This window comes from Notamacropus eugenii, chromosome 2, assembly GCF_028372415.1.
Source record: "Notamacropus eugenii isolate mMacEug1 chromosome 2, mMacEug1.pri_v2, whole genome shotgun sequence".
NCBI lineage: Eukaryota > Metazoa > Chordata > Mammalia > Diprotodontia > Macropodidae > Notamacropus > Notamacropus eugenii.
In genome coordinates this window covers 313,430,301-313,449,886 of record NC_092873.1, presented here as the reverse complement: position 1 = coordinate 313,449,886, position 19,586 = coordinate 313,430,301, and the positions used below count along the sequence as shown (strand labels likewise).

Sequence of the window (19,586 nt, the reverse complement as noted above, 5' to 3'; positions counted from 1 at the left end):
AAATCTTGTTGGGAGACTGTTGTGTTTGTTCAAGCAAGTAGTAATAAAATGGTGGCAGTGGGAATAGATGTGAGAGTTATTGTGGAAGAGGCAAAGCATTTGGCAAGTACTGTTCTTGTGAAAAAGGTAAAAAAAATGCAGCTTGGACAACTGGGTGGATTTAGAACTGGTTGTATGGTCCAAGAAGTGGTCATTGGTGCTTTTAAATCAACATTGAAGGAGATTTCCACTAGATTGTCCCAGAATGTTGTGCTTTCTCTGTGTCATTTAATATTTTTATAAATTATCCGGCTAAAGATAAATGAAGATATTTACTAAAGATAAAGATAAAGAATGGCATTCTATTAAATAATTTAGTAATTAGTTTTATCATTAATTTGCAGATAACAAAAAGCTGGAAGGGAAACCTTACACATTGGGTGACATGACCATTGGGTCAGATCTGATAAGATTAATTTTAATAGGGTAAGAGGAATGAAGATGAAACATAGCACCCACCATCCACCTGTTGTCATAATTGTTTATACATTCTGGATAACAGACCCTTGTCAGAGAAATTTAAGATTTTTTTTTCCTTTCAGCCCCTCCCTCCCTTTAATTTTATCTGTTCAGAAGCTTTTTAGTTTCATGTAATAAGTTATCTATTTTATCTTTTCTAACTATCTTTTATTTAGTTTAAAATACATAATAAATATATCTCCTACCCATAGCTGTGAGAAATATGTGATTTGCAGATACCAGGTTGTTAAGAAATAAGTGCATTTGGTAGTAAAAATGTTGACATTCAGTATAATTTGTCACTTCTTTGATTTGGAAATACTTTAGATAGTACTTCTTAGCCAGTTATACTGTAAGGCTGACCACAGGTACCTGGAGGAGGAATTATTTGTGGCCCTCTAGAGGGGTTAAGAGTCATTATTCAACTTCACTCTTTGTTGCCAGCTTCCTGTCTCAATCCCCTGGCTCAAGGTGGCCTTGGCTTCATGATATCTTTGGCAGTCATTGTAGGGAAGGCAAATCTAGTAGAAGGAGGATGCTAGAATACTTTTAATAAAAGTAAGTCAGTTCATAAATAGTCAATAAACATTTATTAATGCCTACTATATGCCAGGCACTGTGCTGGGAATACAAAATATCTGCCATTTTGTTGACTCCTAACATATTTCATGACTTTTCAGTACATTGCTAGTCTCTGTCAGAGAAGTAGGAGTGGGCAATACTTTTTATATCTACCCTTCCATTTCCATTTTCACTGTAGCCACCCTACTTCAGGCCTTCATTTCTTCTTGTTTAGGGTATAATAATAGCCTCCTCACTGATGTCCCTGACTCTCTGTGATCTATACCCTCTCCAGGGACCCCTTCATATAGCTGTCTCAATAATCTTTCTAAGATACTAGACAGTAAACCTGTAATGGGATCCTATTGCCTATTCAATAATGTATAACCTTCTGATCCTGACTTTCAAGGTTCTCCATAATCTTAATACTAACTACTTTTTTAGCACTGTCACATACAAGTCCCTGTTAATACACAGTATATTTCATTTTTCTCATTCTTCTCTCTCATTTTTTTCCCTTTGTTATGATTGTTCCTTCTATCTGGAGTTGACTCTCCCTTTATTCAATTTGAACTTTTTCTTCAAAATAAATTTTAGGTGGCACTCCCTTCAGGGAGGCCTTTCTTAAGAATTTGCATGGAGGAAGATCATGGTACCTTGAAACAAGCATTTTCTCTGGAGTGAGAGGACCTGAGTTCAGATTCTCACTCTTCCACTTACCACAGGTATCTTGGGCAAATTATTTAACCCATCTGGTTCTCATTGTCCTCATCTGTAAAATAAGGAAGTTGAACTGGGTGACTTCTGAAGTTCCTTCCAGCAGTATACCTATAATTCTATAATTTTTCCCTTTCTTCCAATTTCTTGTAATACTATTTTAAAAAAATTGTTGATGACTTAACTTTAACATCACTTTCATTTGTGAATATGTTCTTATGATTTCCCTACTGACCAAGTCTTTCCTTGCAAAGGAATTCCATACTATGGGCATTTTAGTATTTATAGAATGTTTTTTGATATCCTAGCCATCAGAGAACTGTAGTGGAGATATTTGGTAGAAAGATGTTTTCCCTCAATTTACAGTTTCCCTTACTCTAGCTGCTTTGATTTTTTTTTTTTGTAAAAGCCGTTCACTTTCATTTAGTAGACATTGTCTGTTTCATCTTTTATGGTGAAACCCCAAATGGGATCAGTTTGAGTCCACCTAGAAGGTATGAGATACTAGAACAGACTTCTTTGGATAAGAAAACAGACATTCTTGAAGGATGGTGTGAAGATATTTGACCACAATCCCTAATGTCCATCTGTATCCTTGAAGGATAACACATTTCCTTGAGGCAAGTTATTAACAGGAGAACTCAATTTCCAAACTTAGCTCATTATAGAATTCTGATTTCTGAACTACATTCGGAGACAAACTTCCATGTTTTAGGTAGTTATAGGAAAAAATCAACTAACAGTAAATTTGGTGTTGTTTAGTCGTTTTTCAGTTGTGTCCCATTTGGGGTTTTCTTGGAAAAGATACCGGAATAGTTTGCTGTTTCCTTTTTCCAGAAAGGGTTAAATTACTTGCTCAGGGTTCTACAACTAGAGAGTATTTAAAGCTGTGCTCAGGTCTTCCTGACTCTAGGCCTGGCACTCTATCTTTTGTACCACCCTATCTGCCTAGTTGTAAATAGGATCAATTATAAGGTGATACCAAATCAGCCTGGTTATTTCATATCCTTTATCTTCCAATTAAAAAATTTAATTGCTATATTTGGATTTTTTACATCACTTTCATCGTGAAATATATCTTTCTTTTTATGTGAGAGCCATATCTTATATGAGGTGGATGAGGAATTGAGGAGGAGAAGGTATATGTGGAAAGAAAAAAGTTATTTCACATGGGCAGTGAATCTCCATTATTCCATATATATTTTTCCCACCTCTGCAAAAAAAGAAAAAGAACATTATCTTCTTTCTTCTTTGGAATCATTATGATTACACTAAGTTCATTTTGGGGTTAGTTTTGTTATTGTTCTTTCCATTAAACATTATTGTAGCTATCGTGTATATTGTTTTCCATATTATGCGTCACTTTACATCAGTTCTCATAAATTTTCCCAGTCTTCTCTTTATTGTTCATTATTGGTTTCTAATTCTAATGAATTTGAGTACCACAATTTGATTAACCTCAAAATCTTCTCCTAGGTTTATGCTATCCTCAGGGGTTCCAACAGCCCCCTTCTATAGGACAGTAGACTTTCGAAGTAGTTAATTTCCCAGGCTCAGTTAGGGTCCCCTACTCTCTTTAAAGGTAAGGTCTCTTTAAAGTTTACCTCTTTACCAATGGGAGCATTCATCACCATTCTACTCTCTTCCTCCCCCACTGTTGACTTGTCTCTGAGAACATAGAGATCACTATCTCTTCAAGACTAGTTTTTTTATTTGACTGGCACATCACACAGTCATCTATGTACCTTGATTCCCTCCTCCCTTTCATATAGCCTTTCATGTTGTAATATGGTTCAACAAATCCACCCTCCCTAAAATAACAACAACCACCACAACGACAGTAACAAAAATAACATTGATTAAACTATAGGCAAGATCTTGCTGAGTTCCATACGTAATGCCCCATCTGCCTTTTTATTGTTGCCTGTACCAGATTTCTCCCTCCACCACTGGATCTTTGTGAAAAGGTAATGAAGGAAAGGTTTAGATCAATAGTGAGTTGTGTAATTAGGGACATAAAAAGAGGGGAAGCCCTGTCCATAGGACAGTGTTTTCTCTGATACCTTTGGTAAAAAGCATTGTTTTGGGATTGAGGCACAATGCAAAAGGAGAATCCATGAGGCAATCCCAAGTCAGTGACAGAACCTTCCTGGGTAGGAGAGACTAGAATGGATACCATGGAAACTTTGATCATATGAGGAAAAGAGAGTGACCAGATAATTAAGTGCATCAGGAATAAGAATGAAAGTCCAGACTAGACTGAAAGAGGGTAGATAATGAAGAGAATGAGAGAAATCCTTTTTTAGAAAGGAACAGAAAAAAATAAATTAAAAAACCTAATGAACAGTATTAGGAAAGGGAGGAAGGGGGCATCTGCTTGATTAACTGGGAGAAAAAAATGGGGGTAAAGATTTATATGACCATATAAAAGTAGGAGAGGAAAAGGAACTAATAAACAGAACCCTCAAGGCAAAAGGATAACATGAGAGGAGTGACAGGGTGAGGGGAAGAGAAGCAACTATCTCTTATTTAGTTTGAAGTACATAATAAATATATCTCCCACCCATAGCTATGAGAAATATATGATTTACAGATACTAACTTGTTAAGAAGTAAGTGTATTTCATAGTAAAAATATTGACATGCAGTACAATTTGTCACTTCTTTAGTTTGGAAATACCACTTTAGATAGTACTTCTTAGCCAGTTGTACTGTACCACAGGTAGGAGGAGGAGGAACTATTTGTTTTCTTATTCAATATGTCATTCTTTGTATTATTGGATTATTTAATCCAGGGGCAGGGAACCTGTGGCCTCAAGGCCACATGTGGCCCTCTAGATCCTCAGGTGTAACTGATAGACTAAATCCAGACCTCACAGAACAAATCCCCTTAATAAAAGGATTTGTTCTGTAAAACTTAGACTCAGTCAGAAGGCTGCATCTGAGGATCCAGAAGGCCACATATGGCCTCGAGGTTGCAGGTTTTCCATCCCTGTGTCCATTCACATTTAAAGTAACTTATTTTTTCTTCTGTATGTCTTATATGTTTTTAAAGTTATCATCTTTTGCTGTAGATACATATTATGTTCCTCCAATTATTTCACTTTAATCTTTTTTTAAGGGGGCCCTATTAGTTCCAAAGCTAAGAGGAGCATTAGCTTACTAGCATTTGTGGTCACAGAGGTCCATGGCCCTGGCCACAGCTCCAGGGTGGAGAAGAGTACTCCACTTACAGACACTTATAGACACAATGCTAGGAAAGCTGTGACTGTAACTCTCCTTAGCGTATACCACCTTGGAGGAACTGAAAACCCACAGACCCCCAGAGCTATCTCTGAAAAGAGCAGCAAAAAAAGCTCCCTCCACCTGAGTAGCAGAGCCCAACTTTAACATAAAGTTGTAAGTCAAGAAATAGGCTAGAAAAATGAGCAAGAAAATCTTAGAAGAATACAGCAAAACCAAAATAGCTACATGGAAAACTTCAAATTAAAATGTGAATTGGTCACAGCTTCTCAAAAACATTCTCAAAATGTTCAAAAAGGATTTTGAAAATCAAATAAGAGAAATAAAAGTTGGGAAAAGAAATGAGAGTGATGCAAGAAAATTATGAAAAGAGAGTCAATGGTGAGATAAAGGAGGCACAAAAAATACTGAAGAAAATAACACTTTTAAAAAGAATGTCAAATGGTAAAAGAGGCACAAAACTCCTTCCTAAGTAGAACTGACCAGATGGAAAAGAAGGTACAAAAGCTCACTGAGGAAAATAATTCTTTTAAGGAATTAGAATTGGGCAAATGAAAACTAATGACTTGATGAGAAATTAAGAAGCAATAAAACAAAATTAAAAGGAAAAAATAGAAGAAAATGTGAAATATCTCATTGGAAAAACAATTGACCTGAAAAATAGATTAAGGAGAGATAATTTAAGAATTATTGGGTTACCTGAAAGCCATGATGAAAAAAGCCTAGACATCATCTTTCAGGTAATTATCAAGGAAGACTGCTCTGATATCTTAGCACCAGAGGGTAAAATAGAAATTGAAATAATTTACTGATTACCTCCTGAAAGAAATCCCAAAACGAAAACTCCCAGGAATATTAGAGCCAAGTCACAAAGCTCTCAGGTTAAGGAAAAAATATTGAAGGTGTCCAAAAAGGAACTAAGTCAAAGATTGTGGAGCCACAGATACCAGCAGCTTCTATCCTAAAGGATCAGAGGGCTTAAAATGTGATATTCCAGAGAGCAAAGGAGCTAAGGTTACAGCCAAAAATCACCTGTTCAGTATACTAGTAGTTCAGGGGAAAAGTGGATATTCAATGAAATAGAGGACTTTCAAGCTTTCCTGATGAAAAGACCAAAGCTGAATAGAAAATAGAAATACATGACTTGAGAAGAATGGAAAGAAAGGTCAACAGGAAAGAGAGATTATAAAGGATTCTATAAGATTAAATTGTTTACATTCCTACATGGGAAGATGATAACGTGAAACTCCTAAGAACTTTCACATTATATTAGGGCATTTAGAAGGTATGTATGACATATACATATAGATAGAGGGCATGGTGTGAGTTGATTTTGATGGGATGATTTTTTTAAAAGGGTAACAAAGAGGAATGCACTGTAAAAAGGGGAAATGGACAGGTAGAATGGGGTAAGTTATCTCACATAAAATAGGTGTGAAAGGAAGAACTTTTAAAGTGGAGGGGTAGATGGGAGGATGGTGGATATTGCCTGAACCTTACTTTTATCAGAATTGACTCAGAGAGGGAATAACATATGGAGTGTGTGTATAGTGAATGGGTATAGTGGGTATAGAAATCTATCTTGGAATACAGGGAAGTAGAGAGAGAGGGGAGATAAGGGAAGGGGGTGGGTAATAGAAGGGAAGGTGAATTGAGGGAAGCCAAAACAAATTTTTGAGAAATGATAGGTTAAAAGGAGGGAGAGAAGGAGAGAGAGAGAGAGAAACAAGTGGGGGTGGGGAAATAGAATGGGTTTGTAATCGTAACTGTGAATGTGAATGGGATGAACTGACCCATAAAACAACTGGATAGCAGAGTGGATTAAAAATCAGAATCTAACAATATGTTGCTTGCAAGAAACTCACTTGAAACAGACTGACACACACACAGTAAAAATAAGGGGCTGGAACAGAATCTCTTATGCTTTAGCTGGGGTTAAAAAAAAAACCCCAACAGGGTTAGCAATCACAATCTCAGACAAAACAAACCAAAAATAGATCTGATTAAAAGAGATAAACATGGGACAGTTTGCTAAAAGGTACCGTAGACAGTTAAGCAGTATCAGTACTAAACATATTCATCAAATGGCTTAGCATCCAAATGTTTTAGAAGAAGTTAAATGAGTTAAAGGAGGAAATAGAGAGCAAAACTATACTAGTGGGGGACCTCAACTCTCTCAGAATTAGATAGATCTGACTGAAAATAACAAGAAAAATTGAGATGAATAGAATTTTGTAAATTCTATAAATTTTATAAAAAGATATAAATATTTGGAGAAAATTGAATGGAAATAGAAAGGAATATATCCTTTTCTCAGTAATATATGACACCTACACAAAAATTGGCCCTGAATTAAAACCTCAACCAAATGCAAATTTCAAATGCATCTTTTTCACATCATAATTACATTCTGTAAAGGACTGTGGAAACATAGATTGAAAATTAATTAGAAACTAAATAATCAAATCCTAAAGAAAGAACAGACCATAGAAACAATCAGTAATTTCATTAAAGAGAATGAGACCAATGAGACAGTACACCAGAATTTGTGGGATGTAGCCAAAGAAGTACTTAGGGTATAATTTATATCTAAACTCTTAGGTCACTAAAATAGAAAAAAAAACAGATCAATGAATTAGAAAAAAAAGACCTAGCAAAAAAACAAATTTTACATCCCTAGGTAAACACCAAATTGAAATCTTGAAACTCAGAGGAGAAATTAATAACATTAGAAGTAAGAAAACCATTGAACTAAAAAAAGTAGGATCTGGTTTATGAAAAAACAACAATAAAATAGAAAAAACCATTGGTTAATTTGATTTAAAAAGGGAGGAAGGAATCAAATTATTAGTATCAGAAATGAAAAGGTTGAATTCACCACCAATGCTAATGAAATTAAAGCAATTATTTGGAGCTATTTTGCTGAATTATATGCTAATAAATATAACAATGTAAATGAAATGGATGAATATTTGCAAAAAATACAAGAAATCAAACAATCAACTCCCTAAGAAAAAATTTCCAAGGACCAAATGTTTCACAAGTGAATATTACCAAGCATTTAAAGAACAATTAATTCCAATACTATATAAACTGTTTGGAAAAACAAGTAAAGAAGTAGTCCTATCAAATTGTTTTCATGACATGTATATGATGCTGATAGCTAAACCAGGAAGAGCGAAAACAGAAAAAGAAAACTAGACCAAATTCCCTAATGACTGAAAAAAATTAAATAAAATACTGTCAAGGAGATTACAGCAATGTATCACAAGGATCATATACTGTGACCAGGTGGGATTTATACAAAGAATGCAGGAATGGTTCAATATTAGGAAAACTATCAGCATAATCATATCAATTGCAAAAACAGCAAAAATAAATGATTATCTCAATACATGCGAAAAAAAGCTTTTTAAAAAAATATTTTAGACTTAAACCCCAGAACACAAATATAGAATAGAGAAAAGAAACAAAAGCATATCATAATCTTAAATATTGGAACCTAAAATTAAAGTAATAAAGGAAAAAAGGCATGTCATGTGCATAGCAGAACATGAGAGGTTTCAAAATATGTAACAATAAATTTTCATTTCAAGAAAGCCTGTATGATAAATAATACATTTTTTGTGGAGAACTGTCCATATTGTCTTTGCTTCCAATTAAATTTTATTTTGTTCTCTGCTGTACAGTTTTTTACTTTGTTCTTTATTTCCTCCTCTCCCCCCCACACCCCAAAAGGCTACAATTAAGTTTGGATATTTTTTGCGATAGATATAAATATATACATACATATATAGACATATACTTTCCCAAACAGATTTTATTCCTGATCTTTGTTTTTATGTTTGTGCATATTTCTTGTTTCCTCTCCCTCCTGTAGTTTACTTCTACCTGCTATCTTGCCCTCCTATTACTTGCCTACCCGTGTCCAAAGATTCCCTCCCCTACCCTCCCATTCCTATAAATCTGAACATCCTTCTGTACCCCACTTTTACCTTTTCCCTCACCCTGCCCTCTGAAGATCCCTCCCTTGTCCTTTCCCACCTCTCTATTCCCTATTGTTTTATTTCTTCTGAATTTAGAAGACATTTATACTCTTCTAAATATATATGTATTGTTCTGTCTTAATCCCATTCCCTATGAAAGTAGATTATCAGAACTACCAGCTCTCCTCCCCCATCTAATTCCTCTTGAACCTCATTTATATAAAATAATTGCTCTTTTTAGCTGTTCCTAAAGGTTTTGCTTTTCAAATTCATATCATCCTCAGGTTTTCCCCAATCTTTCTTATGAGCTCCCTACTAATAAGAATCTTAGTCATATGTTTTGCATTTTACATATATTGAAAAGTAAATGGTCTGTCCTTATTGAATCCTTTATAATCAGTCTTTGGTGTGTACCTTATATTTCTCTTGGCTCTTGTATGTCAAATCTTCTAGTAAATTCAGTTTTTTTTTAACATAGCCATAAAAGTCTAACAGCTGATCAAATGTGCTTTTTATTTTTCATGCAGGATTATGCTTAACTTTGCTGGGTATGATATTTTCTGCTGGAGCCCCATTTCTTTTGCTCTTCGATATATAGTGTTCCTTTAATATCTCTGCTGCTAGATATTTTGTGATTCTAATTGTGTCACCATTAAATATAAATTGTTTTATTTTTGTTGCTTTTAATATTTTATCCTTGAGCTGGGGGTTTCAAAATTTGACTCTGATATTCCTTTTTTCTTCCTAGGATCTCTTTTAAGTGGTGATCTATGGATTTTTTCTGTTTCTACTTTCTTCCCTTGTTCTAATGCTTCAGGACAATTTTCTTTAATTATTTCTTGTATTACTATATCAAGATTCTTTTTTGATCATAATTTTCAGTTAGTCTGATTATTTTTATGTTTTCTCTTCATCTGTTCTCTAAATCTGTTGTTTTCTTATGTTTTACTTATGTTTCCTTTCTACTTTTTCATTATTCATATTTTGTGGAATTATTTCTTGATCTCTTATAATTTTTCTGGCTTTGCCTTGCCCAATTCTAATTTTCCAGGTGTCATTTTCTTCCTTAAGATTCTGTATTTCCTTTTCTAATTGGTCGACTTTCCTTTTATAACCTTTTTTTTGGATTATTCTTTTTTTTTTTTTTTTTTTTTTTTTTTTTAGTTTTCCTCCATTTTTGTCATTTGGTTTTTAACATCTTCTTCAAGGTCTTCTATGAATTCTTTTTGGGCAAGTGACCATTTGATGATACTCTTTGGGGTTTTCTTTACTTTAGTATCCTCTGAAGATGAACCCCAGTCTTCTTTATTCCCATAATAGTTTTCTATGGTTGGACTCTTTCTCCTTTGACTGTGCATTTTTAGTGGTAATAACTTAATTTTTGTTACCTCTAGCCCTGGGATATGGGGGAAGGTGCCTCTTGCCCAGATCTTCAGTTCTCCCCTCTAACCTGAAACCAAAGCCAAACTTCCAACCTCCTGTAAGTGCCCACAGCCAGGGGCTTTATGCCCCACTGCTTCTGCACTCACCCAGCATTTGCTCTTTCCTTCTTGCCCACTGCTCTTCCTTGGTCTGGTGTTCCTTGTCAGCGAAGGTTCCCTTGATCTTACCAGTTTCAGATGCCCAACTCCTCTCACTATCCAGGGGTAAAAGATCCTGTAACTGGGGTGGAAGCAGGTTCTCAAAACAACTAACCCCAGGGCTTGCCCCTTGTTTCAGTGGCTTGCAGCTTGTTGTTAAAGTGGATCTTACTCTGGAGGTGTTTACTCTTCACTGGGACCAAATCATATCCTGGGTTTTTTCTCCTGATCTTTTCAAATTGTTCTAGAAGAACCCCGGTTGTACCCCTATTCTTATTTATTTTTACCTGTACTTTGTTCACCCTAAGGTGCTGTTTTATCTCTTTTGTGGGGAAAATTTTGAGAGCTTATAGTTTTCTGACCTACTATGCCTTCTTCCCAGAATCCTCTTGGAAAAAGCTTTTGGTAAAATATAACACATTAAAAAACACTGGAAAACAAATGAATAAATGGAGCCCTTAAAATGATAAGTAGTATCTTTTTAAAACCATCATAAAAGGATTATCTGTAATAAGGATAAGCTAGAAACCTTCCCAGTAAGATCAGGGGTGAAGCAAGGATGTTCATTATCACCAATATTATTCAGTATTGAAATTGTAATGTTTAGTTATAGCAATTAGAGAAGAAAAAGGTATTAGAATAGGCAGTGAGGAAACAAAATTATCACTCTTTGAAGGTGATAAATTAGGGAAATATTTTGTAATGGAATGGAATATTTTGTCTATAAGACATGGATAAGGGAAGAATTTATGACAAAACAAGAGATAGAGAGCATTACAGGAAACAAAAATGGATAATTTTGATTTCATTAAATTAAAAAGGCTTTGCACAAACAAACTGAATATAGCCAGTATTAGAAGAAAAACAAGAAACTGGAGGGGGTAGGGATTCATAGCAAGTTGCTGTGATAAAGGCCTTATTTCTCAAATATGTAGAGAACTGACTCTTTTATAAGAACATGAATTGTTGCTCAGTTGATAAACGGTTAGAAGATATTAATAGGCAGTTTTCAGATAAAGAAATCAAAACTATCTAGTCACCATTGATCAGAGGAATACAAATGAAAACAACTGAGGTACCACTTTGTAGCTATCAAGTAGGCTAATATGAGAGAAAATGTTAGAGAGGATATGGAAGAATAGGGACACCAGTGCACTGTTGTTGGAGTTGTGAACTGATTAAATCATTCTGGAGAGCAATTTGTAACTATGTCCAAAGGGCTATAAAACCCTTTTAACTAGTAATAACATTGCTAAGTCTATAGCTTAAAGAAATTATAAAGAAAAAAAAGAACCTTTATTTATTTATAGCAGCTTTTTTGTGGTGGCAAAGATTTGGAAATTGAGGGGATACTCAGCAACTGGGGAATGGCCGAATAAGTTGGGATATATGGCTGATGTATTGTGCTGTAAGAAATGGCCAACAGGAGGGTTTCAGAAAAACCTGGAAAGACTTATGAGCTGATACAAAGTGAAGTGAACAGAATCAGGATAACATTGTACCAAAATGTGTAACCACAATATTATACAATGATAACTGTGTATGATCTAGCTTGTTCTCAGCAATACTGTGATCCAAGACAATTCCAAAGGACTTAGGATGAAAAATGCTATCCCCCTCTGGAGAAAAAACTGATAGAGTCTGAATGAGATCTAAGCATACTTTTTTTTTTAAATTTCTGTTGTATTTTTTGGCTTGTGTACAACATTTGCCACATGGCAGTTTGGAAATTGACATGACTACATATGTATAATCTATGTTAAATTGCTTGTCTTTTCAAGGAGGGGATGGAGAAGGGAGGGAGGAAGATAATTTGGAACTCAAAACAAGAATGTTAAAATTGTTTTTTACATGTAATTGGAAAAAATAAAGTACAAAAATATTTTTAAAAGGAAAAAAGTAAATACAAGGGAAACTTTTAGAGATGGTGGCATGTTTATAGTTTGTAGAGATCAAGCTAGTAGATATGGAGAAATTGAAAATTATTAATAGAGAGTGGAGACAATAGAAGAAGCAGTCAGCTGGAGAAAATGGGATTGGATTAAGGTTGCATTTAGAGTTATTTACCTTGGTAAGGAGAAGTATCAGTGAAAGGGATTAAGGGGAGATAGTGGGGCAAGATGTCTGAATGATGTGAGATGAGGACAGGAGAAGAAAGAGTTTTTATCAAATGGTTTTCATTTTTTCAGTCAGTTGTTAGGTGTTTCTCAGTTGAGATTGTGGTAGGATGGATATCCCCTGGAAGGTTTGAGAATAGATGAAAATGTTTGGAATAACTGCTTTGGTGAGTGGAATTGTGAATGAGAGGGTATAAAAGGACTACTTTGTTCCAGGGAGGACACAGTTGAGATCATGTAAGAAATTTGTTGTGCACCCATTCAGCACTGGTCTGTAATTTTCTCCAGCACTGTTCAGCATTAAATGAATAGGAGTAAAGGCATCGAGTAACGGGAATAATCCAAAGTTGGGATTGGGCCAATATAATCAGTCAAAAGAGAAGGTGTCAAGGAAATTTGAGCATAGACAGATGTGTAGAGTTGAACTGATTGACCAAGCAATCCAGATTGGGAAGGAAAAAGAGTTTACTGGTGTAGAGTTGGTATTGTAGGAAAGAATTGATAAGTATATTGACTGGATGATGACCAGTGGGATTCAGGTTATGAGGTAGAAAGAAAATTGAAAAGATTAAAAGCTATGTGATCACATGAAAGAATTTCAGAGTAATTGAACATGGAAGTTAAACACTTGGTGTAGTTATGGGAGTTAAGTAGATTAAAGTGATATTAAGGTGTTTAAGGAGGAACCAATATGTATGTTAAAAAGGCCACAAACTGCAGCTGGAACCAAGGGCTGGCTAGTGTAGAAGTCTCGAAGTGTGGGGAATTTTGTAGCACATCTAGGGTGTGCTCTTTGAGAACCGCTGTGTAAATACTTAATAGATGTTTGTTGGCAGAAACCCAAACCTCCAGCCTTTCTGTGCCTTTAAAAATTAGTATGTAATAACAGTACATACCTATAACAGAATTTTAAGAATTTAATTTTTTCCCCTAGTGTTGGTGATTTTAGGTTTGAAAGTTGCTTTGATAATGATACTAGGGCCTTTTTCTGTTTCTGTGTTGCAGCTTTAGTCGTAAGTACAGCCTCAGCTGGATTTGTGTTGGCTCCAGTACCTTTTGACTTATACTGCTTCCTGCTTGCCTCTGTTGGAACAGGCCTTGCATCTTGTGCAGCTAACTCCATTAATCAGGTTAGTTCATTATCTTTATTGTTTGTAAAAGTTTCTCTTCCTAGCTATCACATTGCTTTTTAACATATAGCTGGAGGTGGTGATGTATAAACAAGTGTTTTCTGAAAGAATTAGGGAGGAGATTGAATTTATAGTAATAAATAGGCATAAACATATATATGAGAAAGATGTCAGTTTGACTTTTTTCTTTAACATAGCTTATAAGTACAGTTATAGTAGAAGTGGCTTTTTCTGCTTCATGTAAACTTACATAAATTACTTAAACCCTAACCTTAGATCTCATTTTCTTGATTTGTATTTCGGGTTTTCTGTCATACCTACTTAATTCATAAAAATAGTGTTAAGCTTGCTGAGAAAATGCTTTGTGATCACCTAAGAAATACAGAGTTAATAGTCATAAAATATATAGTAATACTCTACATTAGAATTGTGTTGAAGCCAAAAACAGTTCTGATCATTTAAAAGCCTGATCTTGGGACTTGTTAATGAATTCACTTTTAAATTAGGAAACTTTATATGTCCAAACCCTTTCAGCTTTGAAACATAAAATTTACCTTGTGCTTTTTTGAATTTTTTAAAATTGAAAATGAGAAGATTCTGTATGTGAAACCATTCTAATGGGGAAAGTTTATCATAGATTAGATCTAAACATCAAATTTCATTATCTACCTTAAGTGACCTAGAATCTGTGGGTGAAAAATTGGTTGTGTAGCCTCACTTTCTACTCCAAGAATGTCTTGTTTTTTTTTAAAATTTTCTTTTCTCTAGCAAATTCACTTTGAATCAGAATTCAGTTTTCCAAGTTCCTTTCACCTTTTCCTTGATACTTAAATTCTCAACAAACATTAACTTAGCTCTCTATCTTATCTGTGCCATTAATATTAAACCTGAGATCTAGGTTCTTAAGGGAACATTTCTATACTCTAGCCAAGTACGGAAGCACTCCTAAATTGTGTTGCCTAGAAGCAAAACACAAAATTTATAAGAGTGATATATAAGAGAGAATTTAAAATTTTCATGCAAATGAAACAGGTTCTAGTTTTGAATTAGAAATTTCTTTTGTTATAATGGAAATTATTCTCATTGCTTTAAAAGTTCAATAGATACATATTGTTTTCCATCCTTTTACCTATGGTTCTAGCATATTAAATTAATCCATTAAGACTTGTTTTTATGAACTAATTTAACTGATTGTTAGCTAATATCCTATTCTTGTCAGGGTATAAATAGAATCACATTTTCGACTTTTTTTTTAAAGAAACAGATTACAGTGTATCCTTTGTCAAGTTCTTTAAAAGTTACATAATACAAAAATTAGGTTTGTACTGTTAGCAAACGACAGATTTGGTTAGTTAGTATTAGTGAACCAAGGGAGGTACTTTGCATACCTATTTTTCCCCAAACACTCAGACTCTTAGTTGATATATGCAACATCTGGGTCCTTAGTCTCTTTTTCCATAACTTATTTGGCCTACATCCCCCTTTTCAAAAAATTATTTAGCGCCCCCCCTCGGGTTAGATTAGATTAGCCTTATTTTTATTTACATCTCCCATTTGCCCCTAAGGCTACTACTGCCCTCCTGTATCATTCCAGCACTCTCCAGAGGACAGTATCACACACTTTAGGATCTGATGATAGACAAAAGAATAAGAATTTTGTGGACTCAATCGTATCCGATTGGTTTCCCATCTTTGATGCCTTAAACAGGGAGACAGTAATGACTGGCAAACAAGGCTTTAGTTATATACATCCAAATATTGGATATGGAAGTTTCCAAAAAAGGAAGAGGAGATTGTAACTCCAAAGAAAGAACAGACCCCTTCCTGTCTTTCTGATCTATTAAAATATTACTCTTCTTATGTATTTTAAGATCTAACTGTTCTGCATATTCAACATCTCTGTTCTCCATGTATCTTGTACTGGCTGTTTCTCATGCCTAGAATGCATTGCCTCCTCAGCTCTACCTCTCAAAATCCCTGATTTCCTTTAACCTGAAGCCTTTTGTCATCACCCCAAGAACAAATACACTTCATTCAAAAACTACCTTGCATTAATTTTGATATATTCTCTATGTGTATATATAAAATGAGTATATATGTATGTCATATGTAAAATGAGTCATTACATGTAATAACATGTGCACATATATCTCCATGCATAGATACACATGCATGTATATAATCTGTTATTACATATAATGATCGGTTTTATACATAATGCATAGATAAAATATATACATAATATACATGCATTTCTCTCTCTCATTAAACATGAAGCTCCTCAAGGACAGGAAATGTTTCACTTCTCTCTTTATATCCTTATATCCTTTATATCCTTATCATATTGTTTTACTCATAACAAGTACTTAGCAAATTGCTTTTTGATTGGTTTCTACAAGTGAGCCTTATGCATCTTAGAGATGCCTCCAGATGGAGAAAAGTTTTTTGCCCTTTTACAAGATATTGTAGAATCAAGTTTTGCTTTGCATGGAAGGTTGCACTAGATTACCTCTAAGATCCCTATAGTTTGTTTTTATTCTTAGAGATAAGAAGTAAGCAAAGATACAAAATTAGTAAAAACTTCCTGACATAAATGTAAAATAAATATACCTGTTATAATAAAAGCTGAAAGATTTAAAAATCCACAGTATCTTAAAAAGAAAGATAATTGACATTTAACATTATTTAAGGACTTCTTTCGGAAACCTTCCACTCACTTGATGTGAGTCATACTTTGAGTCTCAGCAAATGTTATTAATTCTTATTATTATACATAGTAAAATAGTACAAAATATTTGAGTACTTATATTCCTAAAACAAAATGAATATATCTTAAAGCTCTGCTACAAGAGATTACCACAGAATTACTTTGAATGATGTTATGATTCACTTTTGTGTCATATGGAAAATCTTTTCCCCCAATCAATATGAAAACCTCTAAATTACGTTGATATGCCACATTTTAAAGCATTATGCAATTATTGGTATTAAAGGCTATTTCTTATTTTTCTTTGTTTTTTAGTGATGCTAATAAAGCTACTTGATTTTTTTGTATATGTAGGTTTAAAAGAAATTTTTCAGATACAGACCACATATTGAATATGATCAGTTTATAGCTTTTATTTTATATTGTCAGATTGCTTTCCAAAAAGATCACCCCAGTTCACAACTTCACCAGCAGTATAATAATATTGTACTTGTTTTCTTCAGTCTTGCCAACACTGGATATTATTGTTTTCCATTATCTTTTCCAATTTGGTAAATTTAAGGTGGTCCTACAGTTATTTTGATTTACTTTTGTTTTTAAGAAGGTTACTTTGTCAAGGTAATTTGGGAAAAGCAATCTCCAAGTATCCATGGTGTACTGTTAAATTAGTGGTGGTTTACCTATTGCTGATCTCATAAATGTCTACTTCAATGAACTATGTAAATTTTTTTCCAGTTTTATGTAGATACAATCTGATTCAGAAAAAAAATTATTGTATTAATTTGTAATGCATATATATTCTGAAAGTTAACCTTTTGTCTTGAGGGGTAGGGGAAAATTTTCTTCATCAGAGAGTTAAAAAGGTATATAATAGTTGGAGGAAAATGTCTAGTTCAACTTACACTGAACAAAAATTCCTTCTGACTCATATTTCAGCTAGTGAACATCTGTGAGAACAAAAGAAGGAATTCTGTTTCTACAGGGTTAAAACTCCTTCCAGTTTTAAGTGATAGCAGCTAATCAGAGGTGTGACCTAGCATGATCAGATAAACGATCAGAAACTTGAGCACAGGATTGGGGAGCTGTTTGAGGGAAGCCTATCAAAGAGGAGAACATGAAGGGAGGTGTTCAGGAGGCTTCATGTAGCCAATAGATGACGAGGTGGGAGATTCTAATTTGGAACAGTATAAGAAGGCTTTCATTGGTCTGAATAATTATAGCAGTCCCTTAGGAGCTACCCATTCATTCAGGAGAAATGAACATAAAAATCTTCATTCTAAGCCTGTCACCTTGCTATAGGATCTCAGTAGCATGTTGCACCATTGGTCCTCTGGGATTGTCATTGGTTATTATGTTGATCAGAGTTTCTAATGCTTTCAGAGTTGTTTGACTTTATGATGTATTGTAAAAATATTTTCCCCTGATTCTGCGCACTTAACCCTGCATCAGTTTGTGCAAGCCTTCACAAGTTTCTCTGAAACTGTTCCCTTTATTATGTTTTATAGTATAGTAGTATTGTAACACACTTAACCATAATTTGTTCAGCCGTTCCACAATTGCAGGACGACATATCAGTTCCTAATTCTTTGGGACACAAAAAGAACTGATATAAATATGTGTGTGTATATACAAGTCCTTTTCTTTTGATCTCTTTGGATTATGGCTCTAGTGTTGCTGGTATAGTGATATCAAAGAGTATTCACATTTTAATGTCTTTTTGAGTATACATCCAAATTGCTTTCCAGAATGTCTGGACCAGTTCTTTAATGTGCCTGTTTTTCCATAGTTCTTTCAGTATTTGTCATTTCCTTCTTTTTGTCAACCTTGACATTCTAATGGGGATGAGGTAATACTAAAAAATTTGTTTTAATTTTCATTTATCTAATTATTAGTGATTTAGGGCATTTAAAATTTTTAATTTTATGTAATCACAGTTGTCCATTTTTTGCCTCCTGTGATCCTTTCTATCTCTTGTTTATTCATGAACTCTTTCCCTATCTATAAATCTGACAGGCAGTTTCTTCCTTGCTCTTCTAACTTCTTTATAATGTCACCCTTTATGTCTTTTGGAGCTTATTATGGTTTACTTTTGAAATGTTCTATACATAGTTTCTTCTAGGTTGCTTTCCAGTTTTTCCAAGTTTTTGACGAATCATTATTCATCAAACTCTTGCCCCAGTAGTTGCAGTCTTTGGGTATATCAAATACTTGACTTCTGTGCTTTTTTTCTTCTGTATATTGTGTACCTAATCCATTCCTGATCAGCCTCTCTATTTCTTAACCAGTACTAAATGGTTTTGATCATTCAAATTTTGTAGTGTATTTTGAAGTGGCTACTGTGGGGTCCCTTTCTTTTCCACTTATTTTCTCATTAGTTCCCTTGAGATTCTTGGCTCCTTTACCAATTTTGTTATTATGTTGTCTGTAGCAATCCTTGGATATTTTATTGATATGACACTGAAAAAGGAAATTAATTTAAATAGCATTATCCATTTCATTACATTAACTTAATCTATGAGTAATTTAGTATTTCTCCAATTATTTGCCCCTATATTTGTGTAAGGATTGTTTTGTAATTGTGTTAATACAGTTTCTGTATATGTCTTGGTACATAGTATTTTATATTTGCTGGAATTACTTTTAATGGCCTTTCTCTTTCTACTGTGGTTTATTAGTAATATACAGAATACTTATGATTTTTATGGGTTTTTATAATCTTATGACTTTACCAAAGTTGTTAGTTTTTTCAATTAGTTTTTTAGTTGACTCTCTAGGGTCCTCTAATTCATCATATTAAATAATAAACCATCATGCAAAAAGCAGTATTTCTGTTTTCATTTTGCCTATGTTTATTCCCTCAGTTTCCCTTTCTTATATTATTGTTATAGCCAGCATTTCTACCACTGTATTTGAATAGCAGTGATAATAGTGGACATTCCTTCTTTATCCCTGATCTTATTTGGAAAGGTTTATAGTTTATCACTAGTACAAATAATCCTGGCTCTTGGTTTTATATTGATACTACTTATGTTAAGTAAGGATGCATTC

General features: G+C 34.1%; 1 protein-coding gene across 1 annotated transcript in view; it reads left to right on the top strand.

Annotated features, from left to right (window-relative positions):
- The window catches only part of COX10 (cytochrome c oxidase assembly factor heme A:farnesyltransferase COX10), a 111,012-nt gene that overhangs the window by 12,818 nt on the left and 78,608 nt on the right, over nt 1–19,586 (top strand). The window contains exon 4 of the mRNA XM_072645026.1: nt 13,707–13,831. Coding sequence (XP_072501127.1) covers nt 13,707–13,831 — 125 coding nt within the window. The remainder of the gene's footprint in view (nt 1–13,706; nt 13,832–19,586) is intronic.